Below are 16,091 nucleotides of genomic sequence, written 5' to 3'. Positions count from 1 at the left end.
GTCTTATCATCTACCAAAAAAAAAAAAACAATTACAGAGGCGAGCGCAATAGTCTATAACGGAAAGGTCAGATACACATATAGAACGGTTGAAAATTTTAAATACGCAAGAACAGTAATCGAAAACGGAAGCAGTCAAAAAGCGGAAACGCATGTATAAAAAATTAATGAAACATTAAAAGTGTGCGGCTATAAAATGCTGGAAAGAAAGCGCAGCTCACCTCGCTATCGAAAATCGTCAACGCAACACGAAAAATCGAAGAGAGAATATGATTCGTCTTAATCCCTCGTTGAAACCGTCCAAAAAATAAAAATAAAAGTTGTCCGACGTAATAAGACTCGTAGCGATAAAAATTATAGTCCCGATGATATGAAATATAGAAGTCCCTCTAAAATCCAATCTCTCAAGCCGCGTCGAAGAAAATGATTTAAATGAATAGATAACGAGGTGGAAGCCTGTAAAAAGAAAACACAAAAAGAGCAAACACAATCAAGACAATGCTTTATGTATACGTTAACAAAAAAAAAAGAAACACAAATCGTCTTACAATTTAAAATTTAAAAAGCAATCGCTAGAAATAATTATTAAAAGGAAAAATTGAGAGATGGAAAAGCAAGTACAAATCACAGTAAAAATACGTACAAGCATAATATAAGCAAAGATCAGAGAGAAAAAGTTAAATGTAAAAGGTGAAGGAGTGTGATAGCAAGGAAGGCCGAGACATGACTGGAAGTGGGAAAAGAAGAAAGCAAAGGAAAGAAGGGGGAGGAAAAGGAATGGAAAAAGAGAGGGGGGAAGATGACGTTTAGGAAGAAGATAGCGGGGGAGCGAGAGGTTTTCAAAGAGAGAGACATTTATTGATGATAGGAAGATAAGAATCATCGAGTAATGCCGTGTCGTTCTGAATGTTCAAGCCGTTCTTTTGTTGGTAAATGTGCAACATCTCAGACATAAGTCTTTTTTGTAAGAAGGTTCTTGATCCAATATTGTTGTATCTTCCCAGTTGAAATTATAGCCCAAAACTCTCTACATTGACACTACTGTTAGGGAATCTTACGATTTGTTAACATTCGATTGAACATTCGTTCTTTTAATCTAGTAATTAATTACCTACCTGTCTGCCCGACATATGATGCTCCAAAACATAATGGCAGCGCGCGGCACTACAGCGTTACGTTTTTGGTAAGTGCCCCGTCCACCGCTTCGCCGCGCGCCTAGTATCAAGTTATAGTGGGTCAGCTTTTTTCGCCGCGCGTTTCCATTGTGTGGCCGATCTTTTTTAATTAATATCTTGAAATTTTACGTAGTTGTTTACAAAATGGTATAAGACTTTTTAGTTCAGTTTAGCAAAATCTACTTATGATTTTTTTTTGGCAGATGATAGGACGGACATATATATATATACATATATTTCATACTTATGCATATTTTCTTCATAAATGTACTTTTTATTGGTAGTAAAATTGTAATCTGTAACGTATTATATTGCATGATATTGCATTGCATGGTATATAGCTTGATTTATGTGTATATTGTATGATATAAACTTAAAGTTTTTATTGATTAAGTCTATTAGAAACTCGATCTATTATTATTCTTTCACTGACAAGATTTGATAATAAAGTTATATTATAATAATTCCCATATAAATATTGTTATAAATCTCCCTTCCTCTTCTCTCTCTCTCCCTCTCTCTTTCTCTTTCGATCATGCTTGTTATTTTTTTGTTCTCTTTTGCTTTCTTTTTTTATTCTTTTGGAATATTTATCCATGTTTTTCTTATTAAATTTTACTCATTTTCCTTATCTTCTTAGTCACTTTTTCTCTTTTTCCTTATCTTCTTTTACCTTTTCTTGCTTTTTCTGTTTTCGAATCGAAATGACGATCAAGACTTTATGGCTTGTGATAAACTAAAAGATGAAGATATTAGAGATAATAGACTTTTTTTATTAATAGACTTTTTTATTCTGGAATTATTTATAGATCTACAGGATTAGGGCTTATATATGTTTTTATATAGGAACGGAAGGAAAGAATTGCGTTAAAAAGTATTTAAGAAAATGATTCTTATCTAATTCTTCAGATTATCTGATTCTCTTCTTCCAGATCATTCAACTCTTCTTCAAAATTGTGAGATTTTTTTCTCGAGATGCGATATCTTTTCAAAGTGCGCTCTTTTTTCGAGATTATACAATCTCTTCTCCAGATCATACGATTTAAGATAAGCGGAGTATTGAAGAACAAAAATAATTAAATGGAATCGCTGAAGATGATAGTGGAAAGTGTTAAAAAGAGTCTAGGAGAAGAAAAGAATTGCTCGGAATTATCATAATGTGAGATAAATCTTGTGATGGAAAAGAAATCTTATATGCGGATTCAGAAGAGAAAGAAGATATTTTCTACAAAATCTATAGATTCAGATTTAGAAGAATCTAAAAAAAGAGAGATAAAAATTTTAAGTATAAATTCCGAGGAATCTGGAGAAGGAACATTCTTGGGAGATCTTGAAATTATATCTCACTATTAAAAGAAATGAAGAGAATGGAAAGAGGAAAGAACAGTATTTAGGAGAACAAAATTGGAGAATATCTAGGAGTTGGAAAAATTATAAAATAATAAAAAATTATAAAATATAAAATATAAAATATTTACGATAAAAAAATTTTTTAAAATTAAAAAATATTTACGATATTTACTATTAATCACGATTAACGACATTAATAATAATTTTACTATTTCTCATATTATTAATAGTGACATTTATATTAGTGGCATAGTAGAATTATTCTGCTCCATCAATGCTTGAATCAATTACATCAATTATCGATACCATTTTGATAAAATAACTTCGTTGATTTTAAGGTAAACGAAGTTATATTTGATAGATTTTAATGTGCTGATTACGAATTTAACCTCGAAAATCGTATCACGTAAAGTTTTTACGAAGAAAGTTTTTCAGTAAAGTATTTTAACTTAAAAGTGCAAAAAATGAGGTATTTGGCCATTTTCAATGATCTACAAAATCTCCTACAATGTTTTTTATCAACATCCACGCGGATGCTATATTAACTCTTTCGTATCTCCGGGACATATATGTCTTATCTATGAAAATAATCATAACTTTTAAACAAATAATCCGATTTTTACTTTGGCTTATTTCAAAAAAGAAAGTTCAAGTTATATGTAAAAAAAATCGCGAACTTTGAAATGCAATGGTTGCAATAAAACATAGTTATCTAAACTTTGCAAAAAATAAAACTTTTAGATAATGAAGAATAACATATATTATGTCGAAAAATCATTCATCAGAATTGTGCTAATTAGATATTTAAAGTTTTATTTAAATCTGATTACAACTTCATTATGATAAATAATAAAAATTATAATAGTTTTAGTGTAATATCAAAGTGTGCGCGAAGTAAGACGATGTGTGCGATGGGTATCCAAAAGAGTGCGGCTTGCAAAAAAAGTGTATAACAATGCCGCGAGTCAAGCGTTAAGTGTGTGTGTGTGTGTGTGTGTATGTTCAGAAAAAACAATATACAAGGTGTCCCAGCTATCGTGTGTCAAAGAAAAACTATAAGTAGATCTCGCTAAAATAAGTAGATCTTGAACTAAAAAGTTTTAACCATTTTGTAAACAACCACGTAAAATTTCGAGATATTAATTTAAAAAATCGACCAATTCGCGTGAGTAAAAGCACGCCTACTGTAATCTGATACTAGGCGCGCGGCGAAGTGGCGGGTGGGGCACTCTCCAAAACATGATAGCGGTGCGCGGCGCTAACGTTGGTGAGTAGCCCCGCCCACCACTTAGTTACGCGCCTAGTATGAAGTTACAGTGAGACGGCTTTTCTCGTTGCGCGCTTCCACTCACGCAAATCCGATATTTTTTAATTAATATCTCGAAATTTTATGTGGTTGTTTGAAAAATGATATAAGACTTTTTAATTCAGTTTAGCGAGATCTTATGATATTTTTTTGGCACACGATAACTGAAACACCCTGCATATTTCAAAAAATACAATTCAAGCTCATATTTTAAATACATTGATATTTCAACTTTTCATGGCCGTCCTCTTTGCCATTTTAAATTTAAATTTTGCATAGTAAATTTGAAATTAGCATGCCTAAAAACCTACAAAATCGTCTTCATATGAAACGCATTTCTTTTGGGAAAGCCAAAGGTACGAAATGGTTAAAGTTAGGTAAAGTTAGTTAAAATGGTTAAAGTTTATAAAACTATTTTATATTAAAATAGTTTTATAAACTCTTCCCAACGCATATTCCATTGCTATAATTCGACTTTTTTTCACTGAGATAGAGCAAATTGAATTTTTTTAAATTTTTCAACGCAAGAGTCCTTGTACTTTCTCTACATATAGGTATACCTATATGTAATTATTTTATTGTTAAGTAAACGAGTAATCAGAAAGAAGGAAGTATTATTTCTTCTCTGCGCTCCAACTACCGCGCTGTGGCTTTATTTGTCAATTTTGATTTAATTTTTAATTTTTGTTTTTCAATTAACTACATATCATTACAACATCATTTCGATCGCCAGATGGAATTGTAGAATAGCGTAAAATGCCCCGTTAAGAAATAAAACTGTTTTCTTTGAATAAAGAACTTTTATTGAATGAGTTTAAAATAACAAGCAGTCAACCCAGATAGCAAGTTGATAACAGAAAGAATTCTTAATGTTCTCTCATGCAAGATTTGGACATCCAAAAATTTCTTTAGAAAGACAACATAATGAGTTCAGAAAGAGCTCTTATGCGTCGTATTGAGAGAGAAAAAAGATTTCTTCTGATAGTCATCAAAAAGATTACTTTTTTTTAGATATCTTGTAATAGAAATCACAAAGATATCTTAAACTAGATATCTGTAGGAGTTCATGTTTATGAAGTTAATAAGACTTATATTCTAAAACATTCAAAACACTAAGAAAACACAAAGTCTTTGGTGATATATTTAGCAAGCTCTCCAAGAGAGGTTTTTGATAATAAAGGACGATATTTTTCTTCATTATATTCATCCTTTACATTGGCATTCACATCTTTTCCTTTGGAGAGCTTATTGCTAAATATTTCATCAGAGGCTTCGTGTTTCTTTAGTGTTCAGAGTAAATTGAAGCTTTAAAGAGAGAGAGAATGAATGATTTCCAAGACATATATTTTATAATATAATATATTTATAATGTAAAATACATTTTTTGACTTTTAATAAATTAAACTTATTGAACTTTGGACGGTTTGATTACACAAGCTACAAAAATAGACAGTCTTGAGACATATATTTGAACAAACGAAGTAGTTTCCTACTTAATTTTGTGCGCTGAATCAGAATCCGGCCTCGGAATTTGCCCATCACGTCAGATTTCGAAGATAAATGAAGTTAAAGATGTAAAAAATGACGTTTTTTACATCTTTAACTTTAATCAATTTCATATATTTATTTTAGAGGCACAAAATTTTTTTAAATATTTTTGATAATGCCATTGCATGATACTAGTCTTCCCCTTCAAAATCTTTTTTAATCATCTTCTTACAATATTTTGTTTTCGATATACACAACTTTAAAGATATTAAAATTACAAATGAATACATGTGCAAAATATATATCAGTTTTTTAACTTTCTATAACTTAACTTTCTTTAACTTTCATTCAAATAAGATCATTTAGCTGTTTTTCAGCATTTTAATTTGTACTGTACTGTATATACTATGTATATATTAGTTAAGTTATAGAAAATTTAAAAATTTATACATGTATCTATTTATTCTTTTAATATTTTTGAAGTGTATCTTGGGAACAAAATATCGTACGAAGATGATTAGAAAAGGATTTTGAAGGGGAAGACTAGTACTATAATATATAATGGCATTATTGAAAATATTTTAAAAAGTTTAGTCTCTAAAATAAATACATGAAGTTGATAAAGTCATTTTTTACATCTTTAACTTTATTTGTCTTAGAAACCTGATGTGATGGGCAAATTCCGAGGTCAGATTCGGATTCAGCGCACAAAATTACGTATGAAACTACTTCATTTCACCCAAACATCAAAACCATGCAGACCTGTTATATTTAGAATATTAATCGGAACTTAACATTTTTAATACATATTATTTATAGACTAATATAATATTAATATAAAATAAAAAAATTGTGAAAAATTTTTTAATAGAAATAAAATGAATTATTATGAAAAAAGAAAACAAATCATTATAAAATAAACAATAAACTATGAAGATAAAATATTATGAATAAAAAAAACAAATTTTATGCCAAAAGTTTTCAATTATGTTCAGCGTGTTTTTTTTCAACGTAACGCACTCTATCACTTGCATGTTGTAGCCATTTTTGAATGGTTTCTTGTACATCAAAGATTGTACAATTACGCTCAGAATTAATTATAGTCTCTGAAATCAAAAGTTATATAATTAGGAAATAAAGTTTACTGCAACAAAAATACTCATATTACTTTATGATTGGCAATTTTTATGAGACTCATGAGGACATTTGTTATTGTAATTCATGGATGAAGGATGTTACATTTAAATATTGTTGAATATAGACTTGTAATAATTTTAATTTAAAAATAAAGACTTTTGAACAAGTATCAATGAACAAATTACAATAAAAACAAAATTTAAAAATAAATTTTTTGATGTAAAACTTTAATGATAATGTTTAAAAATAGTAATTACTGTTACCATTTTCATATTAGTAAAACAACTATGGTTATTATTTTTTACAACATAAGTTATTACATCACTAATTTTTTATTACTAATGTATACTAATTTTATTTTTACTATTTTAATATTTATTATTACTTTTATTACTAAAATAAAATAATAATAAAAATAATAATAATAATAGTGATTCAAAGGAATATAAAAAAGATGTGATGAGATGTGACTGAAGATAAAAATCATGTACCTATTATTATGTCCACGAACTTCATATCTTTTACTTTGATAGTTTTTTTCTGTCTTGTCCATGATAATTTACATGACAATTCATCATTTAATATTAATGTCAAGGCTTGTCGAACATGTTTTTTAACATCTTTACCGCCAATATTTTTAATTATTTTTTTCTAAAAAATAATACAATATGTTAGTATTATAATATAATCAAAAACAGTTAAAATTACAGACCTTAAATTTAATCGATATCGTTAGTTAAATTGTAATAAAAAAGCTTGTACGTTTATTTATAAGATTAAAATGAAAAATAACAAATTATATATTTCTTATGTGGGTAGATAAATAGTTAATTAGATAGATAAGACAAATAATCAATGTAATTAGAAATTATTCATAATTATGAGCATTATTGTTATATTGTAAAATTAAAATCAAGTTTTTAAAAAATTTAGAAAGTGTAATACATAAAATACTTACATATTGTGTACGAGCTATTGCATCTTCCCTTAATAATTTATTAAAATTTTCTAATTCTTGAACTGTAACAATCGGAAACTGTGGTAATAGATTATTTTCATTATTTCGCTGGGATTCATTATCATAAAAATCTACTAAATGCATATCAATTGTATTTATCTTATGTAAAATAACTTGTAGATTATGACGACATGCTTCTGCAAAAAGAAACGTAATGTTAGTCAGTTGACATTATTATATTTTAATTGAATTTATACAACTCAATTAAATTTAAACCATTTTTCCTTCTCTCAAAAAGTTACCAAAAAATTGAGTAAAAAATGTATTTAGCTCTATAAATGTATTTATTTAAAAAATGTATTTAAAAATGTATTTATTCAGTATAGCAAGCTTATTTACTGTACTGTACTTACTACAACAGTACGTATGATGTTGATGCGTAGAGGACTCCTTTGTATCATCATTAATTAAAGCATTAGTACATATTTGCTCATTGTCAGAAAAATTAGAATCTTGAAAATGAGTTTCTTCCTGTTCTTTTTGTGCAGATGTTGCAATTCCTATTGGTATATCTATTTAAACCAAAACAATAAGATTCATTAACTTAAGATAAATAATATAATTTCGCTTATACATACATATAATATCACATTTATAATTTAGAATTCGATTAAATCTTTTATAAAATAATGGTTTAATGAAAAGTTCAGTTTATTGTTAATAAAATAAAAATTAAATTTAAATAAAAAGAACTAATGTTTGAATTTTTTCAAATCAACTTCAAACAGCGTAGTAAATAAAAAATTTCTGTACTCAACTATTTTTACAATTTTTTAATTAGATCTTAATCAACATTCTTGAAATAATATTGAAATAATGCTTTTATAAAGCATATTTAAAATAAATTAAAAATTAATATTTGTAATTAAAACTTTTTTATGCAGTACATGCTGTGAATGCACAACAAAACTTACTTGTATTAATTACACTGAGAATTTTAGGCTTATTATGTAAAATTGATAGATCTTGATTATGTGAGCGATGTGAATCTAAAGAAAAAAATTGGATATTCTGAACAAATGTTACATAATAATAGAGTAAATTTATGTTCTATGTTTTTTTTTCGAAACTTACCAACATTTTTCAATTGTAAATTTTCTTTCATGTTTACATGTTCTTGAAATTTCAAATTTTTGTCAATATGTTCATGAACAGGTTTAACAGTTGTTTTTATTTCTTTTATTGGTTTGAAAGAATAATCTGCCAAATAATCTCCATAATCCAAGGGTAATGATTCATCATTTTCAAATGATTCATTAGAAAAATCATTATTGTTGTTATCATTATTTTGCTTATCTTTTTGAGCATTTTCATAGCTGCAAGACTTTGTTAAATCTATTAAAATAATTAGAACAAAAATGTTAAAGACATCAATAAAAGCTTCACAATTTAGGGAATACACAAAGAAATGATCAATTTTGATATAAAAAATTAATACTAAAAGATTAAGATAAATTAATACAACAAGACAATTATTTTGTATTTTCTGTATAATATTAATATTAATGTAGCGTCTCAATCAAAAATCATACAAGAAACTAAATCAAAACGAAACTATTATCTTAAAAACTTATTAAATTTATATGTAAATTGAAACTTTTTTTATAAATATTAAGAATTAATATTAAGAATTCTTTTTAATTAGGGAATTATCTTTTAATTTATATACATTTTTAAGTATAATGAAGTTATATTAAATATAAAGAATTATTTGTACCTTTTTTTTTTGTTCCTGTTGAAGTTTCTATTTTTTTGTTATTAACATGCGATTTATAGGTTTTTGGTGGATCCGCTATTACAGGCGCAGCATTCGTCTTAATACTATTTTTGACTGTTATATAAACATTATAAACTTTAATTTTATTAGTATTGTGTTGTTGGAGAAAATATAAACTAATACTTACGTATCGATTCGTCATCATTATCTTTCTCGTCAGTAGATGAATGTAAATATGCCGGTTTTTTAATAATACGTTTCTTTGGAAGTTTCTGAGAGTTACTAATAATGTCTACCAGTGCCTCTTCATCGTTAGTAGAAATATCTACCACTGAAATTTCTACAGCTCTGGCTTCATTATAAGTACCTTGAATAAAATAATTTTAATAATAATCACAGTAAAAAATGTTTAAGATAACCAGTTACTTATCATTAATTGAATTTACCAAACGGTCCTAATAGTCTGTTGTACTTTATTGTGTTCCAATTTTCTTTTGGTTCTGATGCTTTTTTACATTCAATGGTGACATTATTATTTTTCGGTGGCCATCTTAATTTCTTGATCTTTATATTTAACCAACATGCTGGTACAGTAGCACACCAGTCGTTTGAAAAAGCAACGAAATACATATCTGAATGTAAAATAATGTTTAATTAGATTATATATAATATTATATACAAATACTACTTTTATTACAATTTTCAATAAGAAAAAATGTGATTACTTGTAAACTGACGTCATTTACTTGTATGAAGCATAGGGAAAAAATAGTTAGTATCTCCAAAAAATAATCTAACAGCTTTGTTAGTAATTTCAGTGGCTTTAAATTCTTTTAATTTTGACCATTTATTACCACAACAGATTTTTAGGTCTAATGAATTACAGGGATAATTAGATAAAAACTGTGGATCTTTCAAAGTAATTCCGAGGATTACAGGATGATTATTTTTTTTACCGATATAACAAACACTACAAATGGATCCATCGCTTAAGTAACAACAGCAATCTGAGTTTCGTTTACATGATAATGTAAAATTTTTAAATTTTATTTCATCATGGGACGCAGAAACACCCATAGGTAGCTGTTTTTTATTTGAATTTAATAGTAACGGAAATAAATCATTTGAATTAATTTCTACTTTTGTGACATTAAAATTTGCCATTTCATCTAATCGTTTACGTAATTGTGACAATGGTTTATCACTTTTTCGTAATAAATGTTTAATATTCTTTAGATAATTTTCAAAAGGAAAACAACTGAATGTGTCTAATGGTCCAAACTTCATTGCATCACTTGGAAGATGAATGGCATTATGAATATTATAGGATACATTATACGGTCCATAAAGTATTTTAAAAACTTGAACAAAATGTAGCAATAAGTTATACGCATATTCATTGTTATATTTATAATCAATTGGATCGCATAAGATACGTATTGCACAATGCAAAGAATTATAATGTTTCATATTTGCTTCTGGTAAATATCGTTGTAAAACAATCGGACCTACATATAGTAAAAACGTACGATGTTCAGTAGCTTTCCATCTGCAAAACTCATCCAAACTTCTCACTTTTCTTGCAAATTCTAGTGGAATCCATTTTGCTACAGATATCAAATCTTCTGATAATTTATTTTTAACTGCAGTTGAAAACTTTACAGTCTTACAACCATTAATACAAAGTGCTAATATCTTTTTTGCTATTCCTAGACATACGAGGTGCATATAGTCCAATGGGAAATGAGACATTGATAAAGATATAAGTTCAAAAGGTGTTTTGTCTTGACGTTTATGATATTCAGCATTGGTTAGATTTTTAAAGCTTTCATCTGTTCTTAATTGTGCATCTTCTTTCAGAAAAGCCATTTTATTATTACCATAATCACCTTCTACTTCGCATTTGGTACATGCAAAAAATCCATTATGCCCAACAATGCCAGTAACAAAAGCTCTCGCAGGTGCATCACATAATACAGCTCTAATAGATATCATGTATTTTTTTTGTTGATACATAAAACCATTCTGTTTTAGATGTAAATATTCGGCACAAAATTCATTAAGTATTTCTTCGGGTTGTGAAGGTTTACAGTAGCCATGAAATATTCCAATTACAAATGGTTGTAGACAATTTGAATGAGCAATCTGTCCTAAAAGCGTCCATAATACGCTTTGAGAACTTTTTGAGATTGGTAGACCATCCACATGAAGATTTAATTGTAAATTTTGTTCAATATCAGTATTAGATAGAAGTTGAAGCTGTTGTTTTAATGCATGCTCAAGACCATAGTGCAAATATTCTCCTGAATGTGTTTTTGTTAATTCAGTTATTCTTGGTGTACGTAAAAGTGTACGTGCATCTAATGGAAATCCATTTACACCTGCTTCTCTGAATAAATGTAATAAGGCATTGACTGAATTATGTGGCAAATTATATGTGATTGCCCATATGGAAATTTTTTCACGTAAAATATTCATTGCATGCCACATTTTGTTACATTTTTCACAATCATCATAAACGTTATTATTGATAAATTTTCTATAATTATTTGTTGAATTATATTGTTTTAAAACATTTTGTAATGATTCATTTTTTATAGACTCACTCTTTTCATCATGTAAAATTTCTTCATAATCTTCATTTATATCTACAACTTGATGTAAAACTTCTTTCCGATTCATAATTGTAGATAAATTTACATCATTTTTTAATCGAGTTGATATTTTCAAATCTCCGCAATCTTTATTCAAAATTAAAAAATTTTTGAGACGGCGATTTTGTTGACTTCGCGAAAGGTCCCGCAATTTTTTCAATTTGGGCATTTTTACGTCTAAATATTTTATTTTTATAATTAACCTAATAAATGAGACTTATTAATTTAATTAATCTAATATAGTCAGTTTTTTAACCATTGGATAATTTTATCCTCCGGTTAAACTATATCTTTGTTTCTTTTTAAGAACGTCTATCTGAAAAGAGACAAAGATATAATTTATCTGGAAGTTATCCAACGTTGAAGAAACTGACCATAAGTCCTATTAATCAAAATTAGAATCAATTTCTAATGTTCTTAAAACAACATTCTGAAAAACATAATTAATATTTTTAAAAAATGGTAACAAAAAAATTTAATAAAATTATTTAGTTCCTCTTTATATTTTTGTTATTAAAAACTTTTGTTAAATAAATTCAATCTTTAACGAGTACATGTTTTTTTAACTGTAAACCCAATTGTCATACTTTTATATTTAATTTTTAAAAAAGGTTTGGAATTGATATGGTTTTGATTCTTTTAAATATAATGTTAAATAAAGTTTCTCCTTTTAAAATTTTATAAAATGAATGTTATTTAGGATTTTTAGTTAGAATTAGCGACGTACACAAATTACTATAAATTTTAACGTTCCAATAAGAATATTCAACTTTTTGTATATATTTTTTTTATATGTAAGAATATTTAATTATTACTTTATCCTTTATTATTAAAAAATTATTAAAAAGATTATAATGGAACGAAAAAATGAAGAGAATGATTATTCCCAATAAACAAAACATAACAGTATATAATATTATTTCTCATTTAACAATGTAACATGCAATAATAAAAATGCCTTGTACGTAACACTTACATTGTTATAAGTAGGAAATTATGTAATATTGATGTTATATATGTTACTGTTACTTTTTGTGTTGCTTATTTTTACATTACAGCAATTCTACTTAAAAAATTTATTGCAAAGTAATATTAAAATTAATCTGCAGAAAAAATTAAATTATCAAATTCTCACCTGTATATGTGTATTATCAGAAGATGTGGTGACGTTAGTCTCGAAAGTTTTAATTAGATCAATAGATTTTCTTCAAGTTTATATTATAATAAAAGAGATATATGTTCCCTATACACAGTTGAAGATTCCCAGTGAAACAGTCTCTTCTTGAGAAAATATCCAGTCCTATATATGTTCTACATATGTGCATAAATACATTACATATATATTATTATAGGTATTTTGTTTCATTTGTCGATACTATAAATATAATTATATAATAAAAATATATTAAAAATTATAAATTTGGTTAGGTTATAGATTATTTTGGATTTGATTATGTTTAACATTTATATTCATTACTTTAATTACATCGTGCATTTTTTGTACTTATCTTTGATAGCATTTATTGTTTAATTAATATTTATATCATAAATCTCTTACCTATAAATCATAAATCAATCACACATGACAACACGATGCATTCTTCTATAGCTGCACAAAGAATAAAGTACACCGCGGAGTCAGTGTTGATATGCGGGGCCGGTTTCAGAACAAAGATAGAATGATATTTCAAAGCATTCAGAGCGTCTTCCCGACCGCAGCCACTGTCTGGAGCACATGTATATTTTATAATGCGCAAGCGCGCGAACAAATCTAAAAGACATCAGATACAAGAACACGTTCTGTTGTCTTAATTAAGAAATCTATTTGACCAGCTGAAAAAAGATTTCTTATTGATCTCGTAAAATTAATTTCTTAAACAAGATATCTTAAAGAAATCTTATAATAGACTTCTTAAAATTGAAATCCATTAGATATCATATTGAGAGCTCGGAGAGCAATCTCTGATAAGATTTCTAATTGAGGTCTTTTTGACATTCGTGCTATCTGGGAAGTAGCACAATAGCAGTCGTCCATCAAAATATTTATTATCCTGTTTTAAAAATGTAAATATTATTTTTAATTGATTGAATTATTGTAGAAAATAACACTTCGAAAATTTCGATTTGCTTTCGAATAACAAAAATATATATTTAATTAAAATATATATTTTTCGAAGTGTTATTTAAGGATAGGTTTTGCAACTTTAATATTTGATTTCCGCTTTAATAACAGAAGCGTTATCGCATTCACAATAATTAGTCTTGAAAATTTAAATTATTTTAAATTGTTTGTAATCTCTTGAAATGACTAATTTCGCCAAATAGGATTTTGCGATGTACTTGTATAATTCTCTGAAACTATATAAAATATTATTTATTTTTGTTAATTCTAATAGTAGTTTATATGTAACTCTTCCATTTTTATTCTTTTATTCCGGACTCTCGCGAACAATAAACATTAATTCATTAATTATATATGATACGTAATCTTCACATATTTATTAAGTTTTTAATTATTCGCATTGCTATTTCAGCGATGAAACGACGAGACATCATTATTATCTGCAATTACGTGACAATGTCGTCAGACATGGTGGTGGAGTGGAGAGTCTCCATTTTCATCATCCCCTTCACGATCCATCTATCGTTACGCCACTGCTCGCGCTTGCTGGACTTGCCCTTCAAGCCGATCTTGGCGATTATTCTGAGGAACGACATAGGCCACATGCAGGATCTGTCGGCTATTACAAATCCACAGATTACCTTCCTCCTCATGTAAACTGAAAACTTTAATATTTTGCTTCTTAAAAAAAGGAATTATAATTAATATGAAGTAAAGAGATATGATAATTATGCATAAAAAGAGCCCACCCTCGCACGAAGCGAGGTCCATCCCATCTCTCGGATACGAGTTGAGTTACGTTATCTCTCAGAAGTGGATTCCCCCCCGTAGAGGAGAGGAGGCGGAACCCACTGTATCCACGCATGTACTTTGCAAGACGAAGCAAAGTTCATTCTCAATGAGGATTAAGATTAGATGTAGAATGAACTTTGCTTCATTTTGCATAATGCATGCGTGGATGCAGTAGGAGACATTATTACAAATGGGGATAAATGGTGGATAAATGTTGACAAATGTAGAGAATTTGAATTTAATTTGTCATCTTTTATAGTTTCATATAGAGCAACAGTTCCTAGTCCTACTTATCGAGATCAATGCAAAAATACGCGTTTCAAATAATTTTAGTTTTTCATCTATAACCCTGTTTGAAATAGGAATTAAGTGGGAGTGATATGCTTCGATTCCTCTCATCGAAACCTATCTTTTAATATAAGTTTGAAAAAGATTCTGTGCAGGAACTCTTCATCACCTTAACTAATAATTCCCACCTTTATTTATTAATAACTTTTAAATAAAGAACGACCGCCGGCTAAAACGTTCGAAATGTTAATTAAAAACCTTGACTATGTCAATGACACATTTGTGCGACGGTGGGCCTTTTTAATAGCATAATTATCAAAATTAATAAAAAAATATAAGACTCGAAATATAAAATTAAACAAATCAGTTTTAATGGCAATACGAGTCAAGTGTCGATCTTATAACAGTTATTTATTGTACAATCAAATAAGTATGGAACAAATTACAAAGAAAAGTTTGCTAACGTTTCGACCCTATTTTTGGGTCATCTTCAGCGCAAATGTGATGATGTGATAAAAAATAACAAAAGGTTTATATCGGAGTCAATTACAAAGTGTGCCATCTTAAATAATAATAAATGCTTCGGTATCTCATTATTTTGAATATATTGTCAAATGATCTGCTTTTGTAATTGACTTTCGCCTGTGTTATTACATCCGAGATTTTATAAAATAAAAATAATTGTGAATTTAACTTGAAGTTTCTCATTTTAATTATGATTTTTCATGGATTAAACGAACGTTCTCAGATGTGTCTTGAGTCGAACGTACTCGCTGTGCTCACAGTCCAACATAAGGAAAACAATGGACTGTCTAGAGAGGAGGCAGAGTTACAGTATATTCAGGAAGCAATACTATTGGAGACGCCGCTCAATGCTCATTTATATCGGTTACGCCGAAGCAAGAATGAGGCGGGACCTGGACGTATACTTCTGGCGATCTGTGCCCGTGGAGTGCGTATTTATACTGAAGAGGAAATACCGCGCATTTTCGCTTGGAACAACATCGGCAAACTCTCTTTTGATGTAAGTTAAGATTTCTGTAAC

The 16,091-nt window shown here is 28.1% G+C and overlaps 3 protein-coding genes and 1 long non-coding RNA gene across 18 annotated transcripts in view; 2 read left to right on the top strand and 2 right to left on the bottom strand.

Moving 5' to 3' along the window:
- LOC145973431 (protein expanded) overlaps positions 1 to 16,091 on the top strand; it is a 530,479-nt gene that overhangs the window by 370,658 nt on the left and 143,730 nt on the right. For 2 of the 4 annotated variants that reach the window (XM_083102792.1, XM_083102791.1), the window contains exons 8-9: positions 14,379 to 14,619; positions 15,832 to 16,070. In XM_083102792.1, coding sequence (XP_082958918.1) covers positions 14,379 to 14,619; positions 15,832 to 16,070 — 480 coding nt within the window. Of the gene's footprint in view, positions 1 to 14,344; positions 14,620 to 15,794; positions 16,071 to 16,091 lie in introns of those variants that run through there. The other 2 variants (XM_083102793.1, XM_083102794.1) reach the window with 2 other exon arrangements.
- LOC145973432 (uncharacterized) overlaps positions 6,070 to 16,091 on the bottom strand; it is a 234,534-nt gene continuing 224,512 nt past the window's right edge. For 2 of the 12 annotated variants that reach the window (XM_083102806.1, XM_083102807.1), the window contains exons 2-10: positions 9,637 to 9,822; positions 9,378 to 9,557; positions 9,191 to 9,304; positions 8,548 to 8,808; positions 8,388 to 8,462; positions 7,827 to 7,985; positions 7,414 to 7,610; positions 6,947 to 7,106; positions 6,070 to 6,424 (exon numbers count right to left, since the gene is read on the bottom strand). In XM_083102806.1, the coding sequence (XP_082958932.1) occupies positions 6,300 to 6,424; positions 6,947 to 7,106; positions 7,414 to 7,610; positions 7,827 to 7,985; positions 8,388 to 8,462; positions 8,548 to 8,808; positions 9,191 to 9,304; positions 9,378 to 9,557; positions 9,637 to 9,820 (1,455 nt within the window). In that variant the 5' untranslated portion in view covers positions 9,821 to 9,822 and the 3' untranslated portion in view covers positions 6,070 to 6,299. The other 10 variants (XM_083102802.1, XM_083102804.1, XM_083102798.1 and 7 more) reach the window with 10 other exon arrangements.
- Positions 9,032 to 10,940, top strand: LOC145973438 (uncharacterized). Its single transcript, XR_014439474.1, has 3 exons — positions 9,032 to 10,269; positions 10,427 to 10,671; positions 10,904 to 10,940. It is a non-coding gene; the product is annotated as an uncharacterized LOC145973438 (long non-coding RNA).
- LOC145973435 (uncharacterized) overlaps positions 15,394 to 16,091 on the bottom strand; it is a 68,816-nt gene continuing 68,118 nt past the window's right edge. Inside the window, exon 6 of the mRNA XM_083102810.1 lies at positions 15,394 to 16,084. The gene's annotated coding sequence lies outside the window, so the exon portion shown is untranslated. The remainder of the gene's footprint in view (positions 16,085 to 16,091) is intronic.

Source organism: Camponotus vicinus, unplaced genomic scaffold (genome assembly GCF_025532165.1).
Source record: "Camponotus vicinus isolate PSW18456_S1 unplaced genomic scaffold, iyCamVici1.0 SCAF_6, whole genome shotgun sequence".
NCBI lineage: Eukaryota > Metazoa > Arthropoda > Insecta > Hymenoptera > Formicidae > Camponotus > Camponotus vicinus.
The sequence above is the reverse complement of the archived record's forward strand: the minus strand, read 5'-3'. Positions and strand labels throughout refer to the sequence as shown.